This window comes from Capricornis sumatraensis, chromosome 3, assembly GCF_032405125.1.
Source record: "Capricornis sumatraensis isolate serow.1 chromosome 3, serow.2, whole genome shotgun sequence".
Classification (NCBI taxonomy): domain Eukaryota; kingdom Metazoa; phylum Chordata; class Mammalia; order Artiodactyla; family Bovidae; genus Capricornis; species Capricornis sumatraensis.
The window spans coordinates 63,485,033-63,503,010 of NC_091071.1; the positions used below are offsets into that span (position 1 = coordinate 63,485,033).

The 17,978-nt window shown below is 40.8% G+C and overlaps 1 protein-coding gene across 1 annotated transcript in view; it reads left to right on the top strand.

Moving 5' to 3' along the window:
* PDE11A (phosphodiesterase 11A) overlaps nucleotides 1–17,978 on the top strand; it is a 425,952-nt gene that overhangs the window by 209,124 nt on the left and 198,850 nt on the right. The window contains exon 6 of the mRNA XM_068968072.1: nucleotides 5,192–5,324. Coding sequence (XP_068824173.1) covers nucleotides 5,192–5,324 — 133 coding nt within the window. The remainder of the gene's footprint in view (nucleotides 1–5,191; nucleotides 5,325–17,978) is intronic.

The window sequence follows — 17,978 nt, forward strand, 5'->3', positions numbered from 1 at the left end:
GCTTCCCAAAATGACACCAACTCCTTGGAGTGATAAATCTCATCATTCCCATTGTACAACTTGAGGAAATGAAGGGCAGAAAATGTGTTATTTGGTTTCCATGTCTTAATTTCTGATAACACAATGCCTAAAGTGAGAAATACAAGTCTAATGAAGTATCCTCAAGATAGACCATAATTAACAAGTTCAGGTCATGATAAGATTCAGGAAGGTCTGCAACTTAGAGCATCTTCCTCTCCCACCACAGTATAGCAACTGACAGGCTGGCTCCACTTGCTAATTAAGTTCTCTCCCATTACCTTTCATGTCTAAGACTTATTTGGTAACCTTCAAAGATATACTGAGGGCAGTAGGAAATTATTAATGTCCTAGATCTAGGCATTTGAGATTCCCCTGCTGGGGTCCTAGCTTTGAGTTCAACTGATATTGACTTAGTTCCTTAATCTCCTAATTAAAAGACAACTTCAAATAATGTTGCACAGCTCGAAGCTTCAGGAAGGACCCAGAGATAGACGGGCTTACTTGAGAAGAAAAAATAAAGGCATTTCTCTTTGTGAACCAAAAGTTCAGACTGACCTCTGGTCAATGGAGCAAGATGGAAACCAGTACCAGGTACAAGGTGTAGATGAAAAATCAGTTTTTGTTTACAAAGCATAAAAAAGAAATTTCTGTCTGGAAGAGTTCTTGGTGTTCCTGATTCTTCGTCTCTCTGAATCCTACCCCCACTGTATAATACTCAGCCTATCAGAGGGCGACTGATAATCAATCATGACCCGAAAATAAGAAAACAGATTGTGTCTATGTTGAAACTTCTATTCCTTACCCAATGATCTATTTTTAGTTAATGGTCACAGTTGTTTATTTTAATGATTGTTAACACATCAAGGAGAGTGTGTTAGTTCAATCTTGCAAATGTTAAATTTGAGATGTCTGTGGATAACCAGGAGGAAATGTCCAGAAAGTGCTTAGATGCATACGTAGGGAACTTAGGACTCAATGCACTGCTGACATGTGTGTGGGAACCATAAGTATAAATGTGGTTGTGTTTGTGCATGGAACCACGCAATATAGAGGCTGCCTCTTCTATTAGACCCGTAGTCATCACTTCTGCCATTTAGTCTAAGTTTTAGCTCTACCATTCGTTACACCAGTACAGAAAACCTCACACTTCTAAAGCTTGAGTTCTGTTGTGGTTTTGTCTGAATTGCTTTTTCCTTCTTTCTCTGCCAGATGACTCTTACTTATCCTCCTTATAAGATCAGCTTCTATTAACTTCCTTTGTGAAGTAGTTCTCAAATATCATTCCCAGCCTAGACAGAACTGATCCTTCTTTTCTCTGTTCCCATAATGTCTTTACATCTTCATTTAGGGCATCACAATCCATTGTCATTGCTTGTGAGCTTCCTGAAGGTGGGGCCTCTTTAGTTTCTGTCTATATCTCCTTCTGTACAGGTAGGGGGAGGAGCTGAGGAGACCATATGTATATAGATGGGTTCCCATGTATCAATTCCCTTTTGTCGGAAAAAAAGAAAAGACCCTTATAGATCATTTCATTCAAGATTCACTTATGACTTTCCAGCATTTAGCAGCAGCCCAACTAATAGTCATTCTTGAAAGAGTGAAGTATCAGGAGTCTCTAGGAAAAACAAGTCCCATCACTTCATGGCTAATAGAAGGGGGAAAAGTGGAAACAGTGTCAGATTTTCATTTCTTGGGCTCCAAAATCTCTGTGGACAGTAACTGCAGCCATGAAATTAAAAGACGCTTGCTCCTTGGAAGAAAAGCTATGACAAACCTAGACAGTGTATTAAAAAGCAGAGACATTACTTTACTGATAAAGGTCCATATAGTCAAAGCTATGGTTTTTCTAGTAGTCATGTACAGATGTGAGAGTTGGATTGTAAAGAAAGCTGAGCGCAGAAGAATTGATGCCTTTGAATTGTGCTGCAGAAGACTCTTGAGAGTCTCTTGGACTGCGGGGAGATCAAACCAGTCAATCCTAAAGGAAATCAGTCTCTCTGATTTTGAGAACAAAACCATCAATACAGACACAGTCTAATGATTAACATCATTTTATTCAGATATTTTGTCTTCTAATTTAGAGACTCATCTTGAGAATTAATTCTAAAAAATAGTCATATTTATTTTCATACAGTTTTCTATGTTTGAACCTTTAGCTGAGAGAGGTTTTTCAGACAATTAAACTTGGTGAAGTTCCTCGTCCTGGGGTATTTTATTTGTCTGATTAGTTTTACTTGTATCGATTTCTCTCCTACGCTGCTTGGCACCTTGTCGACCTTGATGTTTATATTTACTCACTGGGCCTCCTTTCAGGGACAGCCACATTTCAGGAATTATGTGTTCTGTGCAATAAGACAATTCTCTTTTATCCCTCCACAGTCAGTATGTTTAAGTTCATGAAGTTCTCTTTGAGTGAGTGTGAGTCTCATACTTGGAATCAAGATACCACTGAGGAAGAGGAATCAAACTGTAGCTCTTTACAGGAAACTCACTTAAAAACCCAAGCTTCCTATGCACCTAGTCCTAGTATAATACAAGCTAAAGGATTTCTTTACTATTTTCTTGTTACTTTAAACTAATCTTAATCTTAACTCTTTAAAGAGTTAAAATAACCTAACTGGTTATTTTGCAGTTATGCACATGGCAACTGAAATCCACTGAGCTACCACAATCTCATCTGCATTCACAGCCTATGGAGGAATCAAATTTTTGATGTGTTTCCAAACTGCAGTGAGTCCCCTTAGATTCATTGTGAAAGTGTTAGTGGCTTAGTCATGTCCAACTGTTTGTGACCCACCAAGGATCAAACCCCAGTCCCTTGCATTGCTGGACTCCCTGGTGGCTCAGATGGGAAAGAGTCATCCTGCAATGCAGGAGACACAGGTTCAACCCCTGGGTTGGGAAGATCCCCTGGAGAAGGAAATGGCAACCCACTCCAATATTCCTGCCTGGAGAATTTCATGGACAGAGGAGCCTGGTGGGCTACAGTCCATGGGGTTGCAAAGAATCAGACACGACTGAGTGACCGACAGTTTCACTTTCACTCTTGCTTTGCAGGCAGATTCTTTACCATCTGAACCATCAGGGAAGCCCTTAGATTGATTATGGCCCCAAATGACCTTCCTCAGTTCTCAGATCCATGCTTAGCCTCCCCCAACCCCTACATATCTTTCTCATTTCCTTCCCTAGCTCATCCCCAAGGTCCCACCACAGCTGTTCTCACCACACTGTAGGTCAGCACTTTCTACACTGTTTCATCACAGAAGATGTAAAAAATAATTATGGTACACCAGCAGCACAGAATGAATCAACTGATCGATGAATCTCTGCAAGAAATGATCAGCATTCAGTCACACCCTTTTATAAACTGACAAATGACTTCATTAAATTGGATCCTTATATCAGGTCCATTTTCATGTTTCTTCCTGTTTTTTGCTTTCATTGCAGCACAATGTGAAATTTCACTTCTCATGGGCATAATAAACAAAATAAAATAGGGACTTTTTTTGTTGTTCTTTTGCTTGTTTGAGAAAATAAAGAGCTTGTCTTCTCTTTGAAGTTCTCAGTCTTTTTGCCTCTTTAATTTAGCCACCACCAGAGAAATTCACCTGTGTTTTTTATTAATGCTTTCATTTTCAGCTGGAGATCCATAAGGAATAAGTTTATGTACAAGTAACATTTAATATGCAATAAAGACTGAATAACAAGCATCACAAATCCATGTTGAACTTATCAGACGCAGACCAACGGTCATTACAGATGAGATGTATTAATGGTGGTAAATAATGTCTGTGCTTCCCTCTCATTCACGTACCCAGTGGACGCTCCATGCCAGTTCCTGGCATTCCCAGTACAGCACAAATTCCACACAGACACATTATTGCATAATAACAATGACTGGCTCAGATGGTAAAGCGTCTCCCTACAATGCAGGAGACCCAGCTTCAATCCCTGGGTCAGGAAGATCTCCTGGAGAAGGAAATGGCAACCCACTCCAGTACTCTTGCCTGGAAAATCCCATGGACAGAGGAGCCTGGTAGGCTACAGGCCATGGGGTCACAAAGAGTCAGACACGACTGAGCGACTTCACTTTCACTTTCTATGTACAGAATTTAGTGTTTTTCTTATGTACACTGCAGCTTAGATTAAAAAGTCAACAGAGTTATTATTCTTACTATAGTACATTCATTAACATCTTCAGGAACCCAGGGTTCCACAGAATGTGTGTAGTTTGAAAAGCATTGCCCTGTACAGTTACATTCATTTACGTAATTTCAATTATTACTGGCCACGCCATAAACCTAACATCCTCCAGGAAATCTTCCTTGATGTTGCTAATTTGAACAGTACTCCAGTTTGTATTTCTGCAGCTCCTGGCAGTGCTCAGTAGGTACAGGAGGAAGAAATGATGGAAGGGAGGGATGAAGTGGGGAATCTTACTAATTCTTATGGCATTTGTATAAATTTGACCTTTGTAGTGAAAGGGGCACAGAGGAAAGTTAACAAAATCATTTAACATAAAATTCCTTGTTAAAATCATACATGGATATATTTTAAATTATTAATGTCAAGGGTAGGGTTAAAACATTTCTCAGTAAGACTTTGTAAGTAGGAAATGTATTTTTGTTAAGAAATATACTCTGACACTACAAAAAATGGCTACAGAATACTAAGATGGAGTCTAGACATGCTCTTTTGCTACACTTAAACTTTTGTAAATTTTCAATTTGTTTCTGAATTCTTCCTCACTCTTGGGTTTCATTTTCCCTAGTATCAAGCATCTAGTCTGCTCTGTTAAGAGGTGTGGGCTTAGGAGGGTGAGTGTAATTTATTATGCCGTGGCATTGGCATCTTATTGTCAATTTTGGTCATTTCCGGATTATCTGTTCTACCTCTGCCTGCTTTGGGGACTAAATAAAACCTAGAGTTGTCCTCTGGATCTTAAAACATCTATCATTTCTACCCATGGAGCTGATTATTTTACAAGATAGCAGGTAAGTCATTTTGACGTAGCTGCTGCTAATTACCTTGCTATGGTTCTGTGGCTAAGGTCACATGCCCCTTCTTAATGAGGATGGATAGTCCTGCTACGGGAGTACTTTTACAGGTTAGCTTTCGGGTAAACTGATGTTTTTCTCTTTTCTTTCTGCCTGCCTTGGTGTTCTGATAGTTTCAAAGAAAGCATGGAGAAATCATCGTACTCTGACTGGCTAATAAATAACAGTGTTGCCGAGCTGGTGGCTTCCACGGGCCTTCCAGTGAACATCAGTGATGCCTACCAGGATCCCCGCTTTGATGCCGAGGTAAGAGGAGGCCTCTGGTTGCAGTTTTCAGGTTCTCTTGTCACCCTGTGGATGCATTGCTGGCCAGAGCCCCAAAGGAACACCATGCAAATCCACAGCAACTGCTGAGCTGACTGGCGGTTCTTCTGAATCTTTCCCCTGTGATCTGACTTTCCGCATCGCCTACTGCTGACTGACAGGCTTCCCTCATAGCTCACTTGGTACAGAATCCCCCTGCAGTGCAGGAGACCCTGGTTCGATTCCTGGATTGGGAAGATCTGCTGGAGAAGGGATATGATACCCACTCCAGTATTCTTGGACTTCCCTTGTGGCTTAGCTGGTAAAGAATCCACCTGCAATGCAGGAGACCCTGGTTTGATTCCTGGGTGGGGAAGATCTCCTGGAGAAGGGAAAGGCTACCCATTCTAATATTCTGGTCTGGAGAATTCCATGGGCTGTAAAATCAATGGGGTTGCAAAGAGTCGGACACAACTGAGTATAAATGCTGTGTTTGACAGGACATCTTCCTTTCTCTACCCTGATTTGTGGCAAAATGGCTATATAGTTTCACTGCATATATTTGACCCTGCCACTTACATTGTTCCATTTTACACACCTCTGAACTTTATATAATTGAATTATACTGTATGTATTCTTCTGTGTCTTGCTTTTTCATTCAGTTTATGTTCCTGAGTCACATGCGTGTGTAATTCATTCATTTATTTTCACTGCTGCAAAGTATTCCACTGTATGACTCAGCATCATTTTTTAAATCGATTATGGTGTTGATGGACATTCGGATTCAGTGTTTCATGTTAACGCACATAACTGCAAAGACACTCTTAACTCTCTAGCCTGGTGCTCTTTTTTACTATGAGGAACATTTTATATTAAACATGTAGTTAAACCCATGCAATTAAATATATTCAGGCACATTTTATATTAAACAGTTTATGTTAAACGATGAAATGGTTAGTAATAAAAATGTGTATGTAACATAATTATTTCCCAATAGATATTAGAACAGCTACCATATTTTAAAAGATTGCTCCCAAGGAATGGTACGTTGGCTTCTGTTACTGTTTAATGTTAATTATGTAGGCATGCATTGTGCTGATGTGCAAAATATATTAAGACAATGTAGATTCTGACTTGGCAGAAGTTTAATTCTAAGGTAGTATAGGGTATCATATAGATAAATTTACATGAACTCATAAAATGCCTCTGTGTGTGTGTGGTGTGTATTCAATAAATTAGGAGATTAAATTACTAGGTTACCAAGCTAAGGTCTGAATAGTAGCAGGAGTGTTATGATGACAATGGTGATGAGATATGTGTTCCAGGCAAGACTGAGAACATGAGGAGTCTGGGAACAGAGATGAGTTAACATAGCTGGAGGGCTGGGTAGATGAGGCTGGAGGAGAAAGCAGGGGCCAGATCATCCAGAGGCTTTGAAAGATGTGTTAAGAAGTTTGAGTATTTATCATGGGCAAGGGGAATCAGTAGTCAAGTTATCAATGAGGGAGAAGAAGGAGTTATACTTTGAAAAGATCACACTGGCTGCAGAACAGAGACTAGATCAGTAATGATAACTGAACATTTAATTGGAAGTGAGAGTTAGTCCTGGTTTCTCAGACTCCACTTTCACTTTTCACTTCCATGCATTGGAGAAGGAAATGGCAACCCACTCCAGTGTTCTTGCCTGGAGAATCCCAGGGACGGCGGAGCCTGGTGGGCTGCCGTCTATGGGGTCGCACAGAGTTGGACACGACTGACGCGACTTAGCAGCAGCAGCAGCAGCAGCAGCTCAGACTCCAAAGCCCAGCCTCTGAATCCTGCCCTGTACTGTCTCCAGGGTCTAGGGTGGGATGCAACAATGGTGGGGAGGTTGGACTCCAGGTCAAATTGATAACTTCATTCAGATCTTTGCAGATCTCTTCATGGGCTTCCCAGGTGGCACGGTGGTAAAGAATCCGCCTACCAACGCAGGAGCAGCAGATGCAGGTTCGATCCCTGGTAACCCACTCCAGTCTTTTTGCCTGGATATCCCATGGACAGAGAAGCCTGACAGGCTACAGTCCATGGGGTCACAATGAGTCGGGTATGACTGAGTGACTGAACATGGCATGGAAAGTTTAAATTCCTGAAATTTATGCTTCTGTAGCTGCCCAGAATTCTCTTCCCCCAGGTCACATCTACTATGTATTTTCTATTTATTCTCCAGCATCTAGCTGCGATGCCTGTATCTTGGACATCCTTTCGTGAGCTCCCTGTCTGGGTTGGGTGTCTCCAGTGTGCTCCCTTAGCTACCCCAATGCTAACCACACTCTGGCTAGCTTCAGTTTCTGATACATTATTTCTGAGCTTTGAAATACCTTCCTTGGGAGAGTAGACAATCCAGAATTTCTTTAGGTCTCGTCCTGTAAGGAAAAACACCACCAACCTTGGTTCTGTAACTAGCAAAGCAGAAATGATTTATAGGTGTCAATATATGTGTTAACATTATGATTGGGTTAGGACTGATGTTATAAAGTTTTGCCTTTTGCTATGCTTCTTTCCTTCTTGATTTCAGAATGCTGAACAACAGATTTGTAAACACACAGTTTTAGGAAGAAATTGTCTCAGTATTCTATTATTAACATTAGTAGTACTGAACAAACTGAAAGGCTCACTATAGGAAAAAAAAACAGTTAATTGCCCATTCGTTACAAAGTCAACATATTATATTAGATAGTTAAGAGATGATGGTTGATTCTTACCCCAAATTATAGTGCCAGGTTTGGTATGGATTGCTATTATTCTGCTCTTAGCTTTGGACCAAAAGTCAAATTCTGGGGAAGCAAAAAGAGTCAACGTATTTACACCATTTTAAAAGTTGGTTCATAAGGCATATGCAAAAGTATAATAAAACATGATGAAGCTTCCCAATAAAACATGATAGAGTCAATGCCCACCACCCAATTTAAGAGAAAGAACTCGATCACTGCTTCTGAATCCTTGTATTGATCTTCCTTAGTTCAGTCTCCTTTATTTCCCACACAGAGGTAAACCATTATCCTAATTTGAATTTAACAATTTTTTGCTTTTATGTATAGTTTCACTGGGGCTTCCCAGTGGCTTTGTGATAAAAATCTGCCTGCCAATGCAGGAGACATGAGTTCGATCTCTGGGTTGGGAAGATCCCCTGGAGAAGGAAATGGCAACCCACTCCAGTATTCGTGCCTGGGAAATCCCATGGACAGAGGAGCTTGGCAGGCTACAGTCCATGGGGCTGCAAAAGAGCTGGACACGACTTAGCAACTAAACAACAATAGTTTCATCATGTAGGTTTTATATATTACATTTTTTACATGTTATTACATGTTTTGCACATCTCTGAACTTTATACGAATTGAATTATGCTGTATGTCTTCTTCTGTGGCTTGCTTTTTCAAATTCAGTATAAATTCCTGAATCAAGAGCCCTTGTAGTTTGTTCATTTGTTTTCAGTGCTGGTAAGTGTTCCACTGTACGAATGTGTCGCTCCATCCACTATAGTGCTGGTGGACATTTGCATGATGTTACATGCATAACTACCTTCTTGGCCATTCCTGTCCATACCTCCAGGTACACACGTGCAAGAGCTCTTCCAGCATCTGTACCTAGGAGAGTGACCTGCTCAGTCTCAGGCTACAAGTATCTCCACCTTTAACAGGAGAATAAAAAGTTCTTGCCCAATCATTGCCCTTTTTCCTTTTGAAAAATAGCTTATGTAGCAAAAAATAATTAGTATCTCAAGAATGCTTCTTGCTAATACAATATAGTGAGCCTGAATATCCCATATCCTTATGTCTACGGGCAGACTCTTATCACATCTCTTCCTGATTGGTGATTTACAGTCAATTTACATTTTTCTCCACACTTACAGCCCATTCCAATATAAGACAGCCTGCTCACTCATTTACAAAAAAGAACAATTTGGGCTCTTGAGCAGAAATGCAACAGTTAGTTCTATGGGATTGAACATTAAAAATTCATGCTCTGATCCAGTAGTTAGAGGCAATGATGTCTGAAGACAGTAAACTGTGGTAGGTTAAGTAGTGACCATTTTGTGAAATCACTTTCTTCCCTATGGTAAAATAAAGCAAGTATCTAGACCACCATTTTTTCTTGGCCTTCCCCCTAAAAGGCTTTCGAGCTGCCGCACAACTAATACCAATTTTAAATGCAGATCTGGCAATATGTCATGATTTCTACATGTTCTCTTTGAGTGGTGCTGAAATTTAAAATTCCTTATGTTTCCTTTCTCATGCAGAGGAAGAAAATTGGAAAAGAATTAATCAATGCGGATAGAGGTGAAAGAGAGTGCGAATTCTGCCTAGATAGATTTGTCCTACAAATGTATGTGTGTTATGGTGTATGTGTTAAGTATCATACCAGGAAAAAAGAATTATTTATCTGCTTAGGCTTCCTCCCTTTTCAAGAATATTTTGTTTCACTGATCAGTGTCAACTGCTTGTGTTAATGATGAATGAAACAGAGCCACAGTGCTCTCCCCCAAGAGGCTGAGAGGCATGAGCCTTCTCCTTTCAAAGCCTGATGTAAGATGGTATAGATCATAACATAAAGACCATCAATTCAGATAATTTCTTTCGTTAACATAGTATTTTCCCCAAGGTAAAAAAATACTCAGGCAAAATGGAATTGTTTCACCCTTTCACTAAAGGTAATTCTAGGATTATCTTAGAGGTAGAGGGTACCTTTTAGAACTGTGCTCTCTTCTTGCAAAGGTTTGAGTCCTCTCTTCTTAAGTCTGGTACATAGGTCCATAGTTTTTCCCAATAATTACAATAAATCATTGTTTATTGGTGGTAGAATATGAGGAAATCATTTTCTAAATATAGGATTAATGGATTATCTCCAGTAGGTATCTCCATTGGAGAAAGCATGTGCTTTTATATTCTCTACATTACTGACTTCCCCAAATAATTTGAAGCTGGTTAACAAAAATCATAATTTGCAGAGGAGTTTCATGGGGAATCCTTTTCAAAGCATTTCCTATTTTTTTCTTATAGATTTTCTCAACATAAGTCTATTCTGAGCACTGGTATCTATCCTACTTTTCTCAGTGGCTTACTGGGTAATCCTGGCCATTTGGATTCTCTTCACTGAACATGAATAAGGACTCCAATCATTAGTAGTGAACTGGAATAGAGCTCCCCTAGTGGATTGGCCTTATTTCTGCTGTTTCAGACTGTAGATACATCAGCTTGCAGTTAATATAAATATTAGAGATTTCTTTAATTTACAAGTGAAGAAGCAGAGGCTCAGAGAGCTGAAGTCACTTGCCTGAGGCCATACAGCTTCCTTGAGACAGGGCGCAGAACAGCCTGTGGACCTTGTGGTACCTAGTTCCCTCCTCTCTCCCTAAGTGGCCTCTCAGGGGGACCAGCTACTCAGGGGCTGCCTGGAAAGCAGGGTTGCCACTGTCATGTCTCTCTCCACAGAGATGTGAACTTGTGGCCAGCAGACCAACCTTTTTGTCCCACCTTCCCCAGTCACCAGCTGGGTAGCCTTAGGCATACTACTTTTATACATATTGTAGCATATAAAATTCTATATAAATGTTTTGTAAATCATGCTTATGGTTATACTCCTATAACTATATAAATATTTAAATGTCAGGTAAAGATTTTAATCTGGTTGAGGACTAAGTTTTTGGTTCTGAGGGAGTGCTGGAGACAGGTGCTTTCTCTAAATGAGAACATCTTTACATGCAACCACAGATGAGTAGATCTTAATCATGGACAAACCAACGTGATGTCCTCTTCCTCCAGAGACAGTGGGGAAGAAGAGGAAAGTCTCTAGCTAAAGAAAGGAATAAAGCATGATTGTTCATGGGCAGTAAAGAAGAGATGGTGGCAATAATCTGATGACTTGTAGGTCTTCAAGAAAGCCAGGTCTTTAACCTGCCTGGCCAGAGAAGAACAATAGCATGTGTTAGCTACAAAGATGTATGAAGCTGGACACATGTTCTGTGCGGGGATGTTCACCATATCCTCCCACGTAGGGACCAGCCATGTGTGACCCTGGCTCTTCACAAGAGTGGCCGGCCAGTTATCCAGGGGCCAGGCTACCTATGCACGTTGTTGTTTAGTTGCTAAATCATGTCTGACTCTTTTGTGACCCCATGGTCTGTAGCCTTCCAGGCTCCTCTGTCCATGGGATTCCCCAGGCAAGAATATTGGAGTGGGCTCCCATTTCCTTCTCCAGGAGATCCTCCCGACCCAGGGAACAAACCTGCATCTCCTGCACTGCAGGCAGATTCTTTACCATGGAGCAACCAGGGAAGCCCACCTATGCACATAAGAGATGCTCAGATTTGGAGAGCTGGCTACTGTCCAGGTCCAAGCAACCCACCAATCTTTAAAACATACAACAAAAATCCAGTGACTTATCAGAGAATTTATTCCATCAAGGTTTGCCTTAGCTGTGCTGTTGAAGTAGAAACTGTATTTCTAACTTCTTTGCCTTCCCTGTGTATGTGGTAGGTTGCTTTAGTCGCGTCTGACTCTTTGCAACCCCACGGACTGTAGCCTGCCAGGCTCCTCTGTCCATGGCATTCTCCAGGCCAGAACACTGGAGTGGGTTGCCATGCCCTCCTCCAGGGCGTCTTCCCAAGCCAGGGATCGAACCCAGGTCTCCTTCTTGGCAAGTGGATTCTTCACCACTAGTGCCACTTGGGAAGCCCTCTTTGTCTTCACTATTTTGAAATCTCAGTTGTGAAACTATCAGTCCTCATTTTGATAGAATCTACAAAGGGATGTCATTAATGTGATGTTAACCTCCTCCCAGGTGCTGTCAGGCACTTGCTGTGAGGGCTGTGGGCAAGTAATCATCGTTGTCCACCTGCTGCGTGTTCTCTTTGTGATTGTTTTAAATATTTAATGGAGTCCCCTCCTTGTGGTGAACAGAGCGGCTTAGCCACCAAGGCACAGTGATTACTTGCCTCCTGCCTGCCTATTTGAGTTGACTCCTAAGAGTGGTGCCTGCTGGGCTTGATAGCGAGCTTGGTTTTAAGGCCAAATTCTTTTATTTATGTGTGGAAAATTATGACAGAATGGTTATATAAGATAGTTATCAAGCCAGAATCAAATTTCTGGCTTTTAAATTCTGTAGTCTTATGAAGATTACTGTATGTTTGTTCTATTACAAGGTTCTGCAATTCTCGAAAAACAGAAAAAAATCTATTAAGTATAACGGATTATATTTACTTATAGTGACTCAAGAAACACTCATTTTCATGGGATATTATGCTAGTGGGTTTTGTAGTCTAATCAGTCATTTGCTCCACGGTGGGGGTATTCATGCTTGGCTTTCTAAAGACATTGACAGGAATATCATGTATGTTAATTTTCTTTTGCCGTGTAACAAATTACTACAAATGTAGAAGCTTAAGGCAAACATCTGTTTATTATCTCACAGTTTCTGGCATGGCATCACTGGTTTCTCTGCTAGGGTCTCATGGCGTAGAAAGCAGGAGCTGGCCAGTGGCATTCTCACTTGGTCTTGGCATTCTTTTCAAAGCCTGTTCAGGTTGTTGGCAGAATTGGGTTCCTTACAGTTGCAGACTGAGGTTCCCATTTTCTTACTGACTGCTGACGGAAAGTCTCTCATAGCTCCCTGAGCTTGCCCTCAGGTATAAGCCACATGGCCCTCTCACAATATGGCAGTTTACTTCTTCAAAGCCAGGAGGAAGAGCTCCATTTGGCTCTCACAGAGGCTCACATAATGTCAGGAGTGACAATGTACTCTCAGAGATGGCTGTGCCATCACCTTCGCCTTATAACATGACCTAATCTGGGAAGTGACAGTCCTCTCATATTCACAGGTCCTGCCCACCCATACTTGAGGAATGGGGATTATACCAGATCTGTACAAAATGGAGAGTGGGCACGTGTGAATCTTAGCAACCATCTTTAGGATCCTGCCTACCACGGCATAATAAAGACTAAACTTGAGTCTATACAAAGTATCCCATGAAATAATCGGTATGTCCTGATATGGAAAAATGTCCACAAGAATTAAAGCAAACATAGAGAAGTAAGTTTAGAATAATGTTTAAAAGTATATTTAGAATAATATATGTGGGTATATTTTCTAAAAGACACCTCAAACCTAACATGTCCAGAACAGAACTCACAATCTTTTTTCTGCCAAGCTTGTTTTTCTGTTTCCCTATCTTTATTAAGGCAACTGCGTGATGGCACCCCACTCCAGTACTCTTGCCTGGAAAATCCCAGGGATGGAGGAGCCTGGTGGGCTGCAGTCCATGGGGTTGCAAAGAGCCGGACATGACTGAGCAACTTCACTTTCACTTTTCACTTCCATGCATTGGAGAAGGAAATGGCAACCTACTCCAGTGTTCTTGCCTGGAGAATCCCAGGGAGGGGGGAGCCTGGTGGGCTGCCGTCTATGGGGTCACACAGAGTCGGACACGACTGAAGTGATTTAGCACCAGCAGCAGCAGCAGTCCTTCCTGGTGCAAGCCGAAAATGTTATAGTCATGATTCTCCTATGTTGCACATCTAACTCATTAGGAAGTGCAACTGGCTCTACCTGTAAAATTTATCCAAAGTCTGACCACTTCTCAACACTCAGCTGCTGCCACCCAGATCCAGGCCACCATCATCTCTGGACTATTTCATGGATATAACTTCATAATCTACTGCTTGGCTCCCACTCTTTCCTTCCACACCCTGTTCTTGATACATTAGGTGAGGTGAAGTCGCTCAGTCATGTCCAACTCTTTGCGACCCCGTGGACTGTAACCTACGAGGCTTCTCCATCCATGGGATTCTCCAGGCAAGAATACTGGGGTGGATTGCCATTTCCTTCTCCAGGGGATCTTCCCAACCCAGGGATCAAACCCGGTCTCCTGCACTGGAGGCAGATGCTTTAACCTCTGAGGCACCAGGGAAGATAGCCAGAGGTTTAAAGTTTTTAAGTATGTTGTATCACAACTCTGCTCACAAACTCTTCACGGTCTCATTTCACTAGAGTAAAATCCAAATTCACAGTTCTTTCAGAGCCTTACAATGCCTTACACAACATGTTGCTTCATTATCTATCCCCAGACCTCATTCACACTTCTCCAGCCACACTGGTCTCCTTGTTAGTTCTAGAACATACCACCCACACAGTGACCTCAGGGCTTTTGGACTGACTACTCCTCTGCTGAAATACTCTTCCTTCAATATCTGTATGGATCACATCTTTAGTTTTTATGGTCATTATTCAAATATTATCTGTTAGTAAGGTCTGACGTCCTTGTATTTCTAATCCCTTTTATCCTGCTCTACTTTTTCCCCATAATTTTAATACCTTCTTACATAGAATTTATTTATATGTTTTTTTCTATTGTTTACCATCTGTCTTCTCTCACTAGAATGTGAGCTCAGAAAAGGTAATAATTTTGTCGGTTTTACTCACTGAGGTATCCCTAAAAACTAATAGGCATTATTGTTGAATATTGTTCAGTATTGTTAAACATATTATCTGTTATTTATTAATAATTATGTATTATTGAATATGTTATAAATAGATATGTAACATATTAGATATTTTCAGGAAAAGATCCAGAACTTATCCCAAATGGTTAATAGTTGCCATTTCTATTGAATATGTTATAAATAGATATGTAACATATTAGATATTTTCAGGAAAAGATCCAGAACTTATCCCAAATGGTTAATAGTTGCCATTTCTAGAGATGGCAAGATTATAGCTTTTGATTTTAACAATTTCACACATGTATATATTATTTTTATAATCATGCAAAATTATAAAGATGTTTAAAAGTGTTAGACTTTTTATATCTTTCTGTGAAATTATATTTAATCAGGCTATTATGAGTCTTCTAAAAACTATAAACTGCCACTCAAAACCAGAATTTAGATAATGCAAGATCTAAGTACACTAACTTGCCTCGTTGTATCTTTGAGGCATTCAGATGGATTATTTTCTATTGCCCTTGCCAGCACAGTTTTGGTTGGATTTTATGCCAAGATCCTTGTCTGAGGCTCTCCCAGCAGCATATATATAAACCATTTGCAGATGACCTGTCCTGTATCAGGTGGCTTCTTGAAGCACATTTTCTATTTATAAATGCCTTCACCATGAAACATTTATTCTGGCCTTGCCTTTAGAAGGCATTGTGCTTGTGAACTCAACTCCCAATAATTAGTTGCACTGTAGCACATCATCTGTGCAGCTTTCTGCCCTTTTTTTTAAATAGTAGATCAAAAGAACACCTTAAAACAAGTACACTAATGCACAGCCAGCTATTATTTAGTCAATATAAGGTATACTACTCTGTTGCTTAATTTAATATTTCCCTCCATTTGTATAGTTATGGGTAAAGAGTTTTCCGAGCCATTTCATGAAGAATTTGTTTTCTGCCTGCAAGAAAAATGAACAATTGAACCCAACATTTAAACAAGAAAAGCATTCAGCAAGGGGAAAGGCAGAAAGTAACTAAGAAGTAGGGTGAGTCTTATGCATGGATGGTTTGGTGGTCTGTGTGTTACAGATTCAGGAGTGGTGGGAAATCCGTCAGCACCAGCTCTCCTGTGCCATGGGGAGCTGATCGCCAGAGTTACAGTTAAATCTGAGGTGTCAGAATATTGAGTCTCTCACTCTTCAGTCTTATGCAGTTCTTCCCTGTAAAGTTCTTTCTTTCTTTTTTATTAAAGCCTGTTATAGAGAAGTCAATAGTTCTTCCCCTTGCCATGTAGCACTTAAGGATAATGGGGCTTCAGGCTCTGAGATCCTTTGACTTAGAGCATTAAAGCTCCTTTCACCTGCCAGATCTTCACAGCAAAGCGCTGCTGCAATCCGGGATGCTGAGTGCTAGCCTGGCAGGACAGCTCCTTTTTCATTCTTTATAATGCCTTCTGGTCTATCAGTTATGCTTCTGTTACAAAAGGAAATGTGCAGAAATGGAACCATTAAGAGACAGGGCTGTGTGAATCTGCCAAGGTGTAATTTGCTCCCGGTAATCTCTCAGTCGCTGGCACTTAGTATAAACCAGTTCGAGAGCCTTTCCAGAGAGTAGGGTTTGGTAGGGAAGACTGGACAATGGATACTGGATTTCCAGATGCCCAGGAGGGCAAGCAGAGTCAGCAGAGTTACTGAGACTTGAATAAGGTATCCAATGGGGAAGCTGCAATATGACGTCCCATAGTTCTAAGTCAAACCGACTTTGCTGCCTCAGTGGTGGGTATGATGCCTCTGCTTTAAGCCCAAAGGTTGGTTATTTTTGAAGAGTGCTTTTGTCAGGAATCTAAGAAATCATTTGTTGGCAGTGTTCTAGAAGCCTACGTGCAGATGCGATTGGCATAAAGAAATGTCCCTTTGTTTCAGGGAAGTCAGGGGACTGACTCAGAATATCTCCCTCCCTTGTCCTAGAGCCAGAATTTCCCACTGGTAGATTGGCATTTGAGGGATAAAATATTACCTTAGATTACTATTAAAGTTGCACATATCGTTCTAGGGAAAGAAAACACATTGAATGGTAATGAATAATATTATGTTATCACCAATTCTTTTAACATTGCCTTTGAGTGCCTTTGAGAGTCTGGAAAATATGACAGTATATTTTGATGGCTCCATGAGGTAAACAGTCTTAAATTATGTCCATTAACTGGAAAGACCCAGTGAGGACAGAGACTAAGCAAAATTGTTAGTATATACATCTTTAATTGGAAAGAACTAGGCACCCCTAGATAATATATTTATTTTAATGATAGCCTCCTGGAAAGGCTACTTATTCTCACATGGCCTAACATTTGAGATTCTAATGGTGTAAATTTTAATCTAAGAATGATGGAGCAGGGAACCTGTGGAACAATGGAGCAAATATTCCTGGAAAGGTGTTTTCTTTTAATACTAGTAATATTGACTAGTAATATTGTTTGGATGACAAAACATCTTACACAGTCTGAAGCCCTTTCACACACATAGTCTCATAAAATGACCTGGAAAATAAGAAAAAGCAGAAAGAAGAAATGATGAGAAGGTGCTCTAATGCCAACATCTGGAGATAACCAGTGTTAATAGTTTGGTGTGCAAGAGATAAACATTGATGACAAAACTGAGGCATGAAGAGTTTGGGGACTTGGTTGGGACCGAGAGGCCAACAGCTATTTTTGAGCTCATTGACTGAGGCCATCTGCAGACTTGGGTTTCCTGGTGCACAGAGATGACTCCTCCATACTTTCTTCTTCCTCCTTGCCCTGCTTGGCATTCATTTTTCAAGGTCTTGTGCTTCTACAGTGGGCTTCATCTCCCGTCTCCTTCTCTTTCAATCCCTACAGAGGGATCACCAGGCACTCCCAGGCCTTGCTGTCTCATATAGTCATAACAGTTCAGTTCAGTTCAGTCACTTAGTCGTGTCCGACTCTTTGCAACCCCATGGACTGCATGCAGCATGCCAGGGTTCCCTGTCCACCACCCACTCCCAGAGCTGTAGTCATATACACTAACCTAAATTAGCTTAACTTTCCAGAAACAACGGCCATAGCCACAAACAGACAACCAGAGAATTGCTTTAATGATCTTAAAACCAGAAAATTCACTCTCATCACACTCTGTCGTCCTTTTCTCTTCCTCTCTCCCATCTTGTTGGGCTCATCA